The sequence below is a fragment of the Balearica regulorum genome, chromosome 24 (genome assembly GCF_011004875.1).
Source record: "Balearica regulorum gibbericeps isolate bBalReg1 chromosome 24, bBalReg1.pri, whole genome shotgun sequence".
NCBI classification, from domain to species: Eukaryota; Metazoa; Chordata; class Aves; order Gruiformes; family Gruidae; genus Balearica; species Balearica regulorum.
In genome coordinates this window covers 4,307,655-4,324,713 of record NC_046207.1, presented here as the reverse complement: position 1 = coordinate 4,324,713, position 17,059 = coordinate 4,307,655, and the positions used below count along the sequence as shown (strand labels likewise).

Sequence of the window (17,059 nt, the reverse complement as noted above, 5' to 3'; positions counted from 1 at the left end):
CTTGTCACAGCCAAATATTGAGCTCCTCCCTTTGACTCCAGGCAGAGTTCCTTTTAAAACTCTTAAGAACTCAAGAGCTGATCCAACCGCTGATCCCAATTCAGTCTACAGCTAATTTCTTTTTGGCTTTGAATCAGAGGTAAACAGCATTAGGGATTAAACAGGATACTGTTGTGCAGGCTTTAACAAGAAATCAGTCCCTGTTCTCCTACATGTTCACAGTTTAGATGCATGGCCACATGACTTGTTATTAGGAAACTGCCTACCCTGAAAAATTCCGTTTATCTTGCAGGTGCCTGCAAGGAGGTAATACTAGTATTCACAGAAATAGGAAGATGCAGGCCCAGGAAGGTGACAACATCTGTCCGAGACCACACGAGGAAGAATGAGAGCCCCCCTTCTGCTGTCCCTCCTCTTACGAAAGTGGAGACGGCTTGAAACTCTGCCTTGACCCCAATTCAGCAGTTTATTCTCATCCAGCACAGAGCTCAAGAGAGTGCTTCGCATCCCCATGACTTCACTGAGCACAAGCTTTAATGGTTTGCTGAACTGATAAGGCAACAAGAACATTTAGTTCATTCAGTGACTTTTCTGTGCCCTTCAAGGCTCATAAATAAGCAAGGCACCTGCACTATTTTGTTTCCCTTTGAAACAAAATGTTAGTTATTAGGCATGGTTAGTGATTCCTCCTTTTTGAAAGCAAAGAGAACGGAGCTTTTCGCAATACACCTAGGTCTGCTTTTCTCCATAATGATTGTAGGGGATAAGGGAAGAAAAACTAAAGTTTGTTTGAGACCTGTCCCTCTCTCCCCCAGAAATAATAAGTTTTTGTGCAAGAGAGTATGTGATCTACACTTGAAAAAACAGATGAAAAGTTCATATGGTGATAGCCAAATATGCTGGGCAGGAGGGAAGGGAAGGACCAGACAACACTGCAAACTTTTGGAGAGAAAAAACAGCAACAAAACCAAGAACTAAAAGTCAGCTGCCAGCAAGGCCAGGCACATTAAGCTTGTCACACATGTCCTACCTGAACCAGGTCTTGAAGCTGGGATTGAATCTGTTAAAGAGAGAACCACTCATGCAGCTATATGCCAGAGTTGGCTGCTGTCATGCCAACAGCAGGGCACCTGCCATGGGGTGCTGCAGCATCCCTCCTCCCCACAGCACTCAGGTCTTTTGGGTTTTGCTTTTGGTAAAACACAAGCGGACTGGAACACTCTCCACATATCTGGACATCAAATTTTGCATTTTGGCATCTATCAACTTTTTGCTTGTCCCAGCACAAACACATTTCAGGTTCAGGTGGCAGTTCCTTGTGCTGCAAGCTCCACAGCTCAAACATTTTCACTGTATTTTTGAGCCATTGCTCGTGCAAAATTCTGCGCACAATGATTAAGAGCAGTAGTGGATTTTGTGATGCATTTCACTGGAATTGGACCCAAATCTTGCCATCACCATGCCATACTGTTGTAAACAAGGCCAGTGTCTCCTCACATTGAAGGGAGGAGGACCTCGACATTATCACATTCTGTACCTGCCCAATTCTACTGTCGTTTCCCCCCCCCCATACAACATGCTTTTACTCAATAAGGCTTCCAACAAACACAAGCAAAAACCTGCCAAAGCTCTTGCATATTACCATGCTAAAGAAGCCTCCTACAAACTTCCGTTTGTAGGAAAACAGGACAAAAACCACACACCACACAGGACCCTCCAACCCTAAACGTGTGAGGAGTACATCACAACTCCTACTGAACTGACTGTAGAGCGCTCATCCAGGAAGCTGCAGTATGTACCAAGGACTTTCTGAATACCTACATCATTCCAGCAGCATCCCATGGGAACATCCCCCAGGGAATTAACTGGAGAGCAGGTATCAGTTCAGCAACCACAGCACAGACACTCTAACCTGTTGTCCGCTGGCCTTGTGTAAGGGGATGTGGGAAAGCTGGAGCTAAACCATGCTGTTCCCTTCAGAGGAACATCCCAGATCAAAGCAACTCTGACTCACCTTGCGTATGAGCTAATAGCACAAGTGACAATATTCTCAAAGCACTTAAATAAATTCAAAACAAAGATAGACAGGTACCACAAAATTGCTTCCCTTTACATCCAGAAAAAGCATTAGTTTAGTCCACATTCTGCCTTTTGGAGCAGAAGAGAACTGCTAGCGACCACTTCCAACACTGGACTTACCAAGAGGTGTTGTCGGCTTTGCCTTCTTGGCTGGAGCAATATCATCAGGTTTGGACTCTGAGAAGGAAGCCGTTCTGCTTGGTGCTGGAGTCTGAAAGATTCAGAAGCCAAGTCAGTAAGGGATGGTGTGCCGGACAAGGCCTGGAGCATGTAGGAAAAGATGGCCACTTTGGCTATGCTAGTCTACAAAGAAAACCAAAGAGAGTCAATTTTGAGATAGGACCATTTCAGTCAAGTGAGGGAAAACTCCTAAATGCCCAAGATCCCAGTAGATGCAAGAGTCTCACTGATGGTTTTGAGGGGGTCACATTTTCTGCATGAGCAAGGTGCATGTTGGGAGGGCCCTTTCTGATAAGCCCTACAGGCAGAGCCGCTTCAGCTTCCTGGGCCTTTGTGCTGATAGTGGTGGCCAAGACCCGTTTGTGACCTGTTCAGACAGGGAAGCTGCCTTGAGGAGGCTCCTCACAAGCGTTGCCTTTCAGGGAGGGGAAGGAACTCACCGAGGGGCTGCCGCTGGCGTTGAGGAGGAAGTTAGCGGTGTGGGCTGCAGCAGGCGGTTGGTTGGGGATGGGTCGATGGCCGAGCGCCATGCCCACAATCGCAGTCATGTGAGTCTCCGTGCCAAAGACATGGATGGGGATCCCAGTGGTCTTCCCTGTGCATGCATGCAAGAACAGTTAGCCTTGGGGGGAAAAGGGAACAGGACGAGCTTCTGCCGAAGTGAAGCATTTAACCTCGAAAAGGCTCCGCAGAAAGCAGGGGGAAGAAACAAGATGCAAGAACAAAACTTAAGGAAATGGTTGGTCCTTACCAACTTCTCCCATGACACGTAATCCTTCCTGGTAGTTCGGGCCTCCTCTTCGTACAAAGATCCTCACCTCATGCTCCTTCAGAGGGCCCTGGTAATCCTTAATTGCCCTCACGATGCCCTAAAAGAAATGTACAAGCCAGGTGAACTGGGCAGCCCAATGTTCACCCAGTCCCTTCCTCCCAGGAACTCCAGAAAGAGATGTGCTGTCAGCCTCAGCACAACACCCAACTGGGGAGAATGGCTCGGGCTTGATGACTGTGGGCATTTGCTAGTACTTCTGAATAGTCACTTACTTTAAAAGTGGCTGCTACATTGGTGAAGTTAGCAATGCTGCCTCCAATGATCAGGATTTTACCTGAGGGAAGAAACACATATAAATAAAACTGTTTCAAGAACACAGTGTGCTGTAGGATCATGAAGCACATTAGGACATAAACTGAAACAATGCTGGAGTTCGGACTAGCCAGTAGTTTGCGGTAAGTTGTGTTTAGCAGAGCTTGGAAGAGAAGAGCTTTGTATCAAGCAAGAATTTTTCTGATAAGAATATCTCAGGGCACATTTGCTCCTGTCTCTGAAGCAAGAGCTGACAGAAATCCATCGCTATTTCACTCAGAAGGCAGCAGTACATTAAAAGCTCTGCCAGGGAGGTCTAAGCACAGTAACAGCCCAGATTTGTTCAGTTCCGCCCCCCCCCCCCACGCAGCTTCATAGCTGAGCAGCTTTGTAATTGCAGCAACTCTCTTACCTTCAGGGTGCTTCTCTCGTGTCATGAGGGAAAGAATAGTCTTAGCATAGTCATAGGTCTGTTGTTCACTTGGGGCTCCCGAGTATTCCCCATAGTTAGCCAGTTCATTCACACCTCCCAGGTCACAAATGGTGTCACTGTAAAAAAAAAAAAAAAAAAAAGAGAGATTAATTATAATTTGAGTCACTATAAAGGTCTTCATAACACATTCCAAATTCCTGGGAAAGTGGGACTTGTAACAGAGAGATCATGCTGTCTGCTGAAAACAAAGCTGCTCTCCTCTTGGTGCCAGTCACAATTAATCTTGTTATACTTCCTAGATATGATGGGAACTCGGTGACTACCACAGCAATAATATTACCATAAACAGCTTTCAGCCAGCTTGTTTCTTTCCAAGTCAAAAAGAAACCATATCTCAACCTTACAGAATTAAACTGTCATCTCTAAAGGACACTACGTTCCACATCTTGGTAAGAAATCTGCACAGCATCTTCATTCTGGAGGTCCCAAGCAGACATGGTGTAGGAAAGATTGCTCTACAAGAGTCTCCTTTCCAGAGACTGCATCGATTCTTTTCTCCCAGCACTGTAAATCCACCCCCGTCTCTGGAAACCTTGTTCCTGTTACCTGTAAACCACAGAGGCACCACCACCAGCCACCATGGTCCAGATCCTGCCTCTGGGGTTGAGAATAGTAAGTTTCAAGCTGGCTCCACTCTTTGCATCCAGGTCAGCAATGTAGGCTTCCTGCAAACAGAGCAGCACGCAATTTAAACTTCCTTTGTGTCCTCCTCCAAACCAGAGGGTCCATTTCCTGGGCCTGTTTGGACATGCAGAGCTCCCACATCTCCTCTCAACTACAACTGAGGGGACAGCAGTCCCCCTCAGGGACTAGAAACACCATTTTTGTAAGGGATGAAGACCCAGCTTCATCTCTCAGGGGCCAGGACCGATTTGTGTTAGGTGTTCTCCAAGACAGAACACTGAGATTGGACTGGATACAGACAGCTTGTGCCATTCCCTTGGTAACAAATTCAAAGGGGATCAACCTGAGCGTACGTTCAAATTCTGATTCTTGCTTGGGGAAAAAAAGAAAAATCATAGCCTCCAAAGAACACGTTGTCTTTCTAAGGCCTGCTGGCTCGCCTCTTGCTTGTCCCAGGTGAAGTCACAAGTGATTGCTATAAATAAATCTGATATTCCTTCATTTGTAAAGTGCAGACCCAGAAGCAGAATTTTCCTGTTTGCACACAAAAACCTTTGGAAACGCAGCTGACTGCTGGTGATGTTTCACCAAGCTGTACTACACTGGCCTTTCCATGAACGGTGGCCGCCTCCTCCACGGCTCAGCCAGCCCTGGGAACCTCCCAGGTTTCACGGTTCCGTGTACGGCAGTCAACACCTCTGAAGTGAAAGGTCTTGTTCTGACTTTGTCTGCGGACTGAGACCAGAGGAAATTGGAAAATCAATACACCCATGGCTACACGGTCTCTGCAGCCAAGAATGTAATCACCGAGGGAGCTGTAATTTGGCTCAACGTGGTGTTCCTGTATCGCAGTGTGCTTGCCTGTTGTGAAGCACTTCACTGCGAGTTCATTAAAATTCTCAGCAAAGGCACTGCCATAATAACCTTCACCGTGACTTGCAGAGGGATGATTCAGAGACAAAAACTGAACTAATCCTTTTAAGAGCAAATTGAGTTAAGTGCTGGCATCCAGCAAGCTACATGGAGAGAAATAGCTAAATGGATTTCCTGGCCGTGTTACAAAAACCTTCCCCAACTGAAGCACAATTATAATTATTAAAATGAAAAAAAGTCAGGACAGAAATCTTTTTGGCAACAGCAAAACAGTCACCTGAAATAAGTAACAGAACAATTAAGGAGAGCGCTCTACTTCCAACAGTTTTGGAAGCTGCTGGGAGGCTCTGTGTGAAGCAGTGTTTATGGAACCAGCAGTATGAACCCAGGGAATTCCAAGAGGAAACGGGCATTTCAAACTTTAAAAGAAAAAGGTTGCCCACAGGCCTCCTCTTGGTCATCTCTGACCAGGAAAACAGGTACATTAACATCTTAACTTTTTACTTTGTGAATCCAAAGAAAATAATTTGGATTCTCACTCACACGCAGATTTCACACACGACTGCTACTCTGCTCTCAGAAACCGTAACCGAAACACCGAGGGAACATCAGCTGCCACGAGGCTGGCAATAACCAGCGCTCCAATAAAAAAAAAAAATGATGCTGACAGGGCAGCAATGCAGGCAAGAACCGTATAAGGAAGACTGTACGAGTACAGAGCTTTGGCACATAATTGAATGAAGTTAAATATAAGCCTCCATTTAAAAAAAGTCAATTCTGAATTAAAGAAAAGAACTGAAACAACATCCAAGGAAAGACAAAAGCAATTGCAGTTCAGAGTGCTGTTAGGAGAAGTCCTAGTACTACAGCAACATAAGCACAGGTTTGCATGACCTCTTATCACGGATGCCAATGCCAAGGTACTTGAAACACAGCAACAAAAGCCACAAGAAAGGAAACCCTCAATGCCCTGGATGTACCAGCAACGAGGAATTAACCTTGTGGGCCACTACAGAGGGATCTGGGCCAGAGCGGGTTGTTACTTGCCTCTGGGTAAGCTTCCCTGCCAAATGGCGGGGGGAATTCCACGTCTCCCCATTTCACTTTGCAGATGTAGTCAGCAGTTGCGTCAATCTTTGCAGCCAAATCAAGGATGTAGACACCATTGTCAGTCACTACTGCATTTGGGAAAAAAAAATAAAAAAAATCAGAATTAGCTGTTTCATACAGACACATGCATTACAGATTTACTCATAAAATTTGATACCATACAGAGATCATGACAAAAAGCTAGGTCACCTTTGTTCCCTTTCCTCTACACGTGTCATTTAGTTGTATTTACCGAACCCAGAGAGTTCCCTTAAGAAGTAACTAGTGACCATGGCCATGGGCCAGGCCCCAGCTCAGGTGCTGTTTTGTTCTGAACAGAACATTTATGTTCTTCAGTTCTGGCTTAACATCTCTTTCAGTGGAACTGTCCTTTCCACCAAGAAATTAGGCAACAGAGAACACCTACAAGCAGTTCTTGTTTTGGATGCATTCAACTAATAGCTCCAGAACACATCATAGCCACTTCTGTATGTCTTTTGCATATGTAACCTGGTACTGTTGCAAACTACATAAACCTGAGAAGGATAAATTACACATTTCAGTATTCCAGAACAGGAAGTCCTGCTCCCAGAAATATCCATTACCTAATGGATTGATCTCGAGGTATGTGAAATACAGATCTTCATAAAGGTTGAACAGGCCACAGATGAAGCTAGCCAAGATGCTGTAAAAAATTTAACACAAATTCATTAAAGCAGCCAAATATAAAGCACAGCCTGCTCTGCTTCATTTATATTAGTGGCAATCTGCAAATCTACTCTGTATCAATTTCTTTCATTCTCATTCATCTTCTCTGGAAGAAGCCGAGGTGATGACTCAAGGAAAGGAAGACCTTGATGACTCATCTTAATTATACTTCACCAAACTCTGCTGGGAACGCAGTCACTCACAACTGTCATATAGATGTTCAGTCTGTTTAATCTTGCCGAGACACAGAAATGCATCATTGTCTCACTTTCAGATATGCATCTTTGTCAGAACTTTGTTAGCTGGGATGGGGAAGAGACTGCAGTAAACTGTATTAGTGACAGGCTTCCTCAACCCTTCAGTGCTGAACAATGCCATCAGTGATTACGTTAATGTTTGGAAAAATCGTGACTCATTAAAATAACTAGGTATAGGCATCTAATTAAAGGAGATACAGAAGCAGCTTTGAGATCTACAGACAAGCTCGCAGTAAGCATAGGAATAGCAAGAGAATACCTTCTTAGACTAGGCCAGAGTAAGGGAGAGTACGTTTCTGAATTACAAATCGGATTCACATCTTTTCTCCGTTTCTGCTAAATAAAAGAAACTCTGCTATGCTGGCACAAAACATCAAAATTCAATACATGTCTCCAACAGAGGTCGAGACTTCAGTAGACTGAGAAGCACCCCTGTCAAGTGAAGGCTCAAAGCACCACAAACACTTATTTTGAGTTTTACAAGTACCTCCAATGAGGTCAATGTGGATTTAGGATGCATGGCATATTCTTGAGAGCAGCAAGGAGGGGAGGAAGGCAAGCTTTAGCGTGAAACAGAACGAAGGGATGTTGCACTGAAATGAAAGGAGAGGAGCTGCCTGGAACTGCACATCTCTACTTACTCCTTTTTATTCGCTGGTGCATGCTGCAGGAGATATTTCTTTACATCCGATTCACTGAGCTTTTCATCCACCGCCACAAGCAACTTCTGAGCTTTGGCATCAACATCTCCCACATCCACACCCCCCTCGTGGTGGAAGAGCACGTAGTCTCCCTCACGGGCAGCGTATATGCACACATAGAACTCTTCCTCCTGCACAGACCCAGGCACGAACATTAGCAAGTCATACCCAGAGAAGCCCTTGAAGGAGAGGCTCGTGCCAGTGCTAGGGAAGGGGCAACTGAGCACGCTGCGAAGCCTTCCGAGGAGCAGCCCAGATGCTCCCCAGGGTTGTAGAGGCTGCGTTGGCCCAGAGGGAGCGTGGCAGGGCCCAGAGTGCTTCATCCTGGTGAAATGAGCCAGGGACAACCCTTGCCATTTCTGGAGAAAACTGCTCCCATTTCACACAACTGAAGTGCAAGCCAGGGTCCCCTCTTGCATGCACTGAAGACACCTCCATCTTAGGTGATTATACCCTTCCCGCAAACCATGGCAGAGTATGAATATTTCACCAGCGCAAACTCTCACATCAAAAGTTTGTTATCCACACTCAGGAGTAGCAGATTCAAGGAGCAGTGAGTTCCCTTGACCGACCAACTCTGACCCTCCTAGGTGATCTGTAACCTCTTCCCAGCAGAGCAACAGCAAATCAACATCACTATTAAGAACTCTTCGCAGGGACTCATGCTGTGCCTGCACACAGCTCTGACCGCAGGCACCCACGCTGTCAGCTTAACAGCACACTCCCGAACTTCTGCTTTCTCCACTGTATCAATCCATCTAAGCTGCATGTGAGTCAAAAGAGATTTAAAAGCACTTTTTAATGCTTTATTTGGTATACTAACCTGTTTGTGAGGGACAAACGGTTCAATCAGAAAATTCTTTAGGATTCCCTTAGCATTAGCAATCTGTAGGCAGAAAACAAGACAAACACCAATAAACGCTTGTCCAATATCCACATTTATGACAGCATAAGGGAAGCTTCAAGAATTAATCAGCACTGCTAAAAGAGAGAACCCTTCAGCCTCTTCCTACAGGGACAGGCAGCTACAGCAAGGTCCCAGGAACTGTCCTGCGTGGGCTCTTTCCTGCTATCCAAACCCAAGTTTCCTGACTCAAGGGACACTCCTGCACAGGGCACGGGAGATACCCCCTGCTCCTGAGGATGCTGCTGCAGGAGCAGACATCATTGCTCACAAGTTCTCGGCACAGTCCTTCCTTTAGATGTGGTTGTTGAAATCGCTTCTGTAGCGCAATACAACACCCCTCGTTTTCCTGACGGGCAGGCACACAAGATGCAGTTGCCTGGTGTTTCATAATGGCCTTCAGGCAAGCCCGGCTGGCTCAGCTGCACAGCAGCAAATCAATCACAGCAGGGCCAAGGCATCAGTTTCCTTGAGACAGCACAACTCTTATCGGCTCCTGAAACACAGCAGCTGGGATGGCAGGCATTTCTTTAACATTAGCATTGCAGCATCATTCCCAGGAGAATAAGTATTACAAGCCAGCACCAAGTTAAAATAAGGACTTGAAGTAACACTCGGTCATCAGCCAAAACACGCTGACTGGCTACAACAAGAGGACAATTTTATGACAGCTTTTATACTTGTCTTGTTAGATCTGCCTTGGGTATTAACGTGAAGCAGCTAATGCCAACTAGACACAGCATTTGAGCTATCAACTGCTGACTCCCAAGTGGAAGGGATTTTCAGAATGGTACCAGCTCCTGCTGAGCTCCCACCGCACGGGCCCTACATGGCAGAGCTGGGCAGCAGATGCTAAGTGGGAGCACCGAGCTGTGCCACCTGTAGAGGTGTGTCATTTATTGGTGATTCTTTACCAGCAAGAAGTTCACACACGGGACAGTTTCTCACTTGCTTTGCCATAAGTATAACATGCATTTTAAACCACCATAAGCAATAGAAATATCTGCGCACCAGCTCCTATCATGCAAGTAGGCAGAAAAGACCCAACAAAAAAATCTTGGTTTTGTTGCCAAGGTGGCACTCACCGTGGTTTCTTGGCCCAGACGCTGTTTGAGCCAAACCTTCACCTGATCCAGAGTGAGGTTAATTCCAACCAGTCCAAGCTTCCCACGTCGCTTAATTAGCTGATCTGGCTTCACCACTAAACGCTATAACATTGTGCAAGAGGGATTAAAAGAAAGAAGCATTAGAAAGTGATTTTAGTTAAGTGATTCTCTGCAGATAGCGAAATAAAAAACTTAAATTCTGTACAAAAAACGTCCTTGCAAAATTTCTTTAATCTCCTGGCTGGTGCCTAATGTGCTACAGTTGTTAAGCAAATGCATCTCCTGGTACAACACGCCTGCAGGTTTTTTTTATGCTGTACTTTGAGAAGAGCTGCCTTATTTCTAGTCAGACACAAATATACATCAGAGACTGAGGTGACAGTTTCTTTGGCTTTTTTTGATGAACTTTGATAACTCTTTCAAAGCAGCTGTTAGTATGGGGTATACATACTCACTTTCTTTAAAAAAAACCCCAAACAACCACATGCTGAAAAGCAAACAGCATCCTGTCAGTTTGGCAAACTGACTTTGTAAGATGCCTCACGAAATCATGAAATGAATATTTCTCTGTGAGCAGAGGCTCATAAGGAGAAACTATGAGAGGCACAGCAAGCCCAGTCAGCTGCTTCCCAAGAAAGCTCCTGCTCTCACTACATATGTGAGACTGGCCAACGGTCCTGCACATTCTGGTCAACTGACAGTGGCTCTTTATAAGATGCCTACAGAAAGCTGTTCCTAGGTAACACACTTATCTCTAGCTTGCACACACACACACATATATATTTTAATAAGAAATGGGTGCCATTCTCCTGTACAGCTGGTATGTCCTGGAACTTCAGCAACTTACAGCGTAAAGTCAGAACATGACATGTTGCAGTACAGAACATTGATCGTGGCCTTTCTGCTGGACCCTGTAGCCCTTCCTAGCATTACAGAACTCTGCCTTAGAGGACAGATAGCATCTTTGCTGCCTTCTGGCTTTCCGCAAGTCTTTTTAGAAGCACTGCTGTTATCTTCCTGCAATTCACTCGTGCACTTGAGTATGGAACATTTAATTACCTAGTGCAGGGCTGCTATCAGTCAGGCAGTAAAGGACTGTGAAACATTCATGTTCTACCAACCAATGACTTAATATAATTAACTGCTGGAAAGAAGCCAGCTTGGACAACTAATAAAAAGAGCTCTGGATACATTTTCTCTACAAAAAGTGTGTGGCCATGAAACACAAAAAGATGTAACACATCTTGCACAGAAAAAGGCAAGAAAATGAAGTTTTCCCTGACATTTTGCTTGGACGCAGGAAACCTAAGCAGTACCCTAACTGAATGTAAAAGCTGTCCGTGGAGAAGGCATTCTGCGATTTCAGAACGTAAGGGTTTGAGAGCAGGGACTGCCATCTGAAGACTCTTGCTTTGTCTGAATCAGCCTCCTTTACTTTCTGTGTGGTTATTAGAAGCTTCTTGTTTGCAGATATCTCTGCTCATGTATTTCACGGGCCTTAAAGGAATTTTATAATCAAGCCCCTCCAAAGGTTGATACAACAGCCTTGAAGCAAGGCTTGTTTCTTCATCGGTGTTGCAAATGAATGTTGCAGAGCAGCAGCAGCGACCGGTCCTTCAGGAAAGATCTGGAGCGCAGTTCTGCTCACAACCTGCCACAGCACGACGCGCTGTGCCCGATGGGGTGCAGCTCAGGTGGGTGGGCAGAGGTTTCTCGGGGGCTCAGCCACAAGAGGAAGGCGAGTCGCTCTCCTTACCTCGCTGAGAAGCCAAGGGTGGTCCTGGGTGAGTCGTGCCCAGTCAGTGTCTGGGGTGACTCGGGCATACTTGAAACGGTTCTGGATGGCAGAGGATGTGCAGATATACTTATACAAGAACTCCTTCCCCGTCTGCTCAGAGATGGCTTTGGCTGACATGGTTACCTCGTCTGAATTGGGGAAAGAAAAAAAAAAACGTAATCAGGAACAGAGTGCAGTTCTCACAGAAAACTCCTCATCACCTAGCTCAGTGCAAACCCAGAGCTGGGGCTGTATCTCCCCATTATAAATAGGACTATAAAACTCACCTGATAAGCAACAACTATTCTGTGTTGCTTAAAACCTCTACCCCATCTCGCTGCCCTGAATGTTCTTTTGGTCCAGCCTTGCCTGCAGGGCAAAGCGTAATCCTTGCAGCTCGTCCCAGCCAGCACGGTGCCTTTACCAAACCGGGCAGCTCTGAGCATCTGCCCCGGTCTAGGGGAGCGTGCAGCTAAAGCAACTCCTCTCAAACTACGCAGCCCCCCAGGTTTGCTGTCGTGGGATCTGTGTATCACGCCCACCGTTTCTTCTAGTTCAGAACCAGGGAGTGACAAGGCAAGAGGAAAGGAAAGCCCTCCCTCCCACTTGTTTTCTTACGGCACACCACATTCCTAGTCTGAGCTTGACTGCAGACAAATTAGCAATCCCTCATACCTTTTTCTAAAAGGAAAAGAAAGTGCTGCCTGTATTATCAAAACCAGAACACTTTTATATCATTGGTTTATTTTTTTGTTTCAGAACCTAGATGTCTTGGAAGCAGTTTCACAGCCTACAGGATAAGATGCTCAAGACAACAAAGAAGATTAAGGTAAGACAGTTTGGGCTTTTTTTGGAGAAAAATAATTTAAAAAAATAAATTCCTAATGTCATGCCTTTCCTGGAGATGGCTTTCTTCTCTTTTAAAGAGCGTATTCTAAACTGACATAAGTAAATAATTTCTGATCTCAAGGCTGTAACTTTTCTTTCTGAAATGCAGCAAAGTTAAAGGGTCAAAGATGATTTATTTTTAGCTGCAATAAACATTTATTTAAACCAACACTTCATCCCAGTGAACCCGTCTGCATGTGTCAAACATCAGAACCAAGTCCTGCCATCAATCAGCCAGCAGTCAGCAAGCAGTTTTGATTTTTCTAAGGGGTCAGACTGCCGACAGAGAAGCTCAAGTAGTGGCTCGTGCTGCATTCCGAGTGCCTGGGGCTCACGTCCCTGTTCCCCAGGCACAGCAGGGAAACAGAAAAGCACTCTTAGGGAGGTTTCTGGGAGAGCTGCGAAGCGGAAAGACACCAACACAGAAAAGAAGAGCTCAGATTCCATCCGAGTATCTGCACAGCGAAGTATCTGAATAGCTCAGTAAGACTAACTGCCTGTGCCATTGCAAAATAGATGCTTTACTCAAGACCCACAGAGGGAAACAGTTTAAAAATTCCAGTTATTTCTTGTGCTACCTTCTGGGCAATAACCATTACTAATCAACTGGGTTATTCATCCTATAAGCAAACACAGAATATGCCAGGGAGTAATTAGCCATCATTAGAAGTAAAGACTTTTTGCCCTAGAGCAGAAAGAAAGAGGTTTAGTTCTCCCTGTCCCCCCAAAATAGACAAAATATATTCTGCAGAAAACAGTAGTAGGAGACAGGCTGCATTCTCTCTTTGCCTCTAGAATGAAACAGGTTGGACTAAGTAAGTACTGTTATTGAAAGCTAGGCTTAAGAACTGGCCATCAAATTTGCTGCTAACATCTTTTCAAACACAATTCAAGGGTTAAAGGAGAAAAGGAGAAGCTACAGAAATGGCAAAAAGTGTTAAACAAATCAGCGTTCCTGCTTTCAGAGAATGATTGTTACGCAAAACTCCAACATGATTGCAGTGCAGCTTCCAATTTAATCCCATTTCAAAACAGCAGCAGACAATGTTTCTGAAGCACCCTATCTTTCTTCATAGAGTCAAAAACCCATTCTTGTGGCCATAAACACTTGCACCCATTATTTTGTCTGCTAAAAATAATCCCACTTTGTTTTTATTACCCCAGTGCCAAACACAGCCTAAGGAGTGGGGAGCTCTTGTGCACAAACCAAAGCAGACCAAGCACATTTTGTCTGTCCAGTCCCGCAAAGCCAGACACACATCTTACCGCTCCATCCTCCCCTGCAGCCCCCTTAACGTCACAGCCCTCGCAAACGCTACGCTGAGGCTGCTGCCTCGCTTCATTTGCTCTCCAAGAGGTATTCCTAAAAATACCTATTCAGAGATGCTGTGGGAATAGAGTTGTCTCAGAAAAACATCGAGAGCCATTGAATTATGCCAAGTCCTGGGGCTATGAGCAGCCGTTCTGCAGTAATGTTAGAAGCAATCGAGAATTTCCATTGGGTGCTCCTAATTACAAAAGATGGAATGACATGGAGATAATGTAGTTATCTCAAGGCGACCACTTGTACACAGCTATCGGGGAACAAATAACAGCAGCACGTATTGGAAGAAGTAGCATCAGTGAAAGGGAAATGCTGGGTACCAATGGATTAACCTCAAAAGATTTTAGGAATTGGAAGGTTTGCTGCACAACCTTCTCAGGCAGGCTGCAATTCTGGCTGTAAGCTGAGCACGGACACTGAAGTTCATCTCTTCTTGGTGTTAATCCACCACAGCTTTCTAGATCGGTAGGAATTTTGTTTGGAAGGGGAAGCAATCTGCAGCAGGTAAGCAGCAGCGGCCAGACACATCCCAAGGGAGCTGGCAGGTGACCTGTGCATTGAACGGGTGCAGATGTGGCTGCTTGTGCTTACAGAACAACCGGGCATTCGCCGTTCAAAATCCTACCTACTGCCGATTGCAATCCCCTGCCCGCCTTTGACCTGCAAACGCCACAAAACTGTAGGAGTGTAAGCTGTGTTGTAATCTGCATTAAAAATTCAAAGTTAGCAGAGTTGCTTTGACTGTTTAATCTTTATTAGCAAGTGTCATGGTTTAACCCTGGCCGGCAAATCAGCCCCACGCAGCTGCTCGCTCACCCCCCCGCCCCGGTGGGATGGGAGAGAGAATCGGAAGGGTAAAAGTGAGAAAACTCGTGGGTTGAGATAAAGACAGTTTAATAGGTAAAGCAAAAGCTGTGCATGCAAGCAAAGCAAACCAAGGAGTTCCTTCCCATGGCATGCAAGTGTTCAGCCATCTCCAGGAAAGCAGGGCTCCATCACACATAATGGTGACTTGGGAAGACAAATGCCATCACTCCCAACATCCTCCCTTTCCTCCAGCTTTATATGCCCAGCGTGACATCATACGGTATGGAACATCCCTTGGGTCACTGTCCCAGCTGTGTCCCCTCCAACTCCTTGTGCCTCCCCCAGCCCACTCGCTGATGGGTGAGAAGCAGAAAAGGCCTCAGCTCTGTGTAAGCACTGCTCAGCAGGAATGAAAACATCCCCGTGTTATCAGCACAAATCCAGAGCGCAGCCCCACACTAGCTACCGCGAAGAAAAATAACTCTATCCCAGCCCAAACCAGCACAGCAAGGAAGCTGCAAGAGACAGAATGGTTTAGCTACTGGAAACCAACTGGAACTTGCTGCATCAGACTAAGAAGTGGGTTTGCAGAACGGGTCTGCCTCTATCCTCTCTGCTAATTGTGGATCAGTTTGACGGTATCATTCTGAGACAGCTTTTTCCTTAATTCTGAGGCGCTGTGTGTGCATCAGATAAGCGCTATCAAAAAGAATATGCCAGCTTCTCCGACCAAAAGCTTACAGCTTTATTATATGGTCAGTCAGCCACAGGCCAGCTACAGTTCCAAAACTACAGAAGTGGCTGTACATTGGGCTAGGAGTTGGCAGAGCTGTAAGAAAAAACGAAAACCCAACCTTATTCTGCAGGCATGCACAGACACATTCAATTCCCATAACCACAACGCTGCTACCTTGCCTTCATAGCTGCACACGCACACACTACAGTAAGTTGTCTGTACCGTAGTGCTGAAAATTTTCCATTACAATTTTTGCTTTAAAGCAGTGCTATTTCTGAGAGCAAATCCTGCTCCCAAGCTACCTGCAGTTATTTATTTTGTCTGCTAGGAAGCTGGAATACCCTTGATCTCAAAGGCCTTAGAAATCCATCATGTGCCGACTGTACAATATGCTAACGGCCAGTCCCGGGGAAAAGTGTCACATTTCACTGCAGTAAACAGATAGATAAGAGAAAGTGGCAAAACAGATTTCTTAATCTTAAAAAAAAAAACCCAAACCCTAAGTATTTTTCATTTTTCCAGGGCGACACAGCCTCCGAACAATATTGCAGATTTTCAGTCCGCATGTACAAATCAAAACAATCAAGCTGATGCTAGTTATGCCAGTGACCGACAAAGTTGTCTGCAATTGCAGGAAACTGGACCGAGGACATCCCTCAGGTCTTATTAAACCCAGTCCTGTAAAAAAAAAAAAAAGTGTCAGCGGGAACAACAGTGATGTACATGGGATTGCTTAAACCTGAGGGACAGAAAGCGCAGGGGCATTCCCACAAGGCCAGGCACTGTGAAGTTGTTAATCTCTCAAACTTTGCTGATTCTGCTGCTCCCTTGGTTTCTCTCCCAATTTCATCACCTCATTTTTGCAATAACACTACTAGAGTAAAGAGAGAAAACCTAGAGGATTATTACAATAACAATAGATGAAAAAAAAAGACAAAATCCTTGTGTCACGGCAACAGAACGGCAGGAATGGGGCTGTTCTTATCTGCCCATGGTTCACTGAGACATTTCCTAATCATTAGCAAGGCTTTAATCATGCCCCTCACTCAGTTTTTCCGCTGCTCCAACCCTGCCTTTCTCATGGGATAGACAGCACAAAACAATTGCTTCAGTCTGCTGAATTGTTAAGCTAAAAGATCAGCGGGGGGGGGGGAAATCCATAGGGCATCAGCAATTCCTAGCTGTATGTGCTTGTGCAGGTCCCTCATCAACCAGAGAGGAATAATCAGAGCAGACTCCATTAACTGGCTCCATCTGTTCTGCAAACACGGAGCAGGAGCACGGACTGCAGCTCGCCACCAAACTGGAGGAGCAGAATCTTTGCAGTTTCCCAAGAAGGAGGCTGGTTAAGACTCTCACTTGTCATGGATAATCGTATTTTCAGTCATGCTTAGCACCTGCAGTACCAAGCAATGCTGATGGGAGTAAT

The 17,059-nt window shown here is 45.4% G+C and overlaps 1 protein-coding gene across 7 annotated transcripts in view; it reads right to left on the bottom strand.

Annotated features, from left to right (window-relative positions):
- ACLY (ATP citrate lyase) overlaps positions 1-17,059 on the bottom strand; it is a 31,128-nt gene that overhangs the window by 10,651 nt on the left and 3,418 nt on the right. For 2 of the 7 annotated variants that reach the window (XM_075775061.1, XM_075775062.1), the window contains exons 2-14: positions 11,855-12,024; positions 10,078-10,200; positions 8,912-8,974; positions 8,029-8,219; positions 7,028-7,107; positions 6,377-6,511; positions 4,383-4,497; positions 3,756-3,892; positions 3,304-3,365; positions 3,011-3,128; positions 2,700-2,854; positions 2,200-2,290; positions 1,031-1,060 (exon numbers count right to left, since the gene is read on the bottom strand). In XM_075775061.1, the coding sequence (XP_075631176.1) occupies positions 1,031-1,060; positions 2,200-2,290; positions 2,700-2,854; positions 3,011-3,128; positions 3,304-3,365; positions 3,756-3,892; positions 4,383-4,497; positions 6,377-6,511; positions 7,028-7,107; positions 8,029-8,219; positions 8,912-8,974; positions 10,078-10,200; positions 11,855-12,013 (1,459 nt within the window). In that variant the 5' untranslated portion in view covers positions 12,014-12,024. Of the gene's footprint in view, positions 1-1,030; positions 1,061-2,199; positions 2,291-2,699; positions 2,855-3,010; positions 3,129-3,303; positions 3,366-3,755; positions 3,893-4,382; positions 4,502-6,376; positions 6,512-7,027; positions 7,108-8,028; positions 8,220-8,911; positions 8,975-10,077; positions 10,201-11,854; positions 12,025-17,059 lie in introns of those variants that run through there. The other 5 variants (XM_075775063.1, XM_075775064.1, XM_075775065.1 and 2 more) reach the window with 3 other exon arrangements.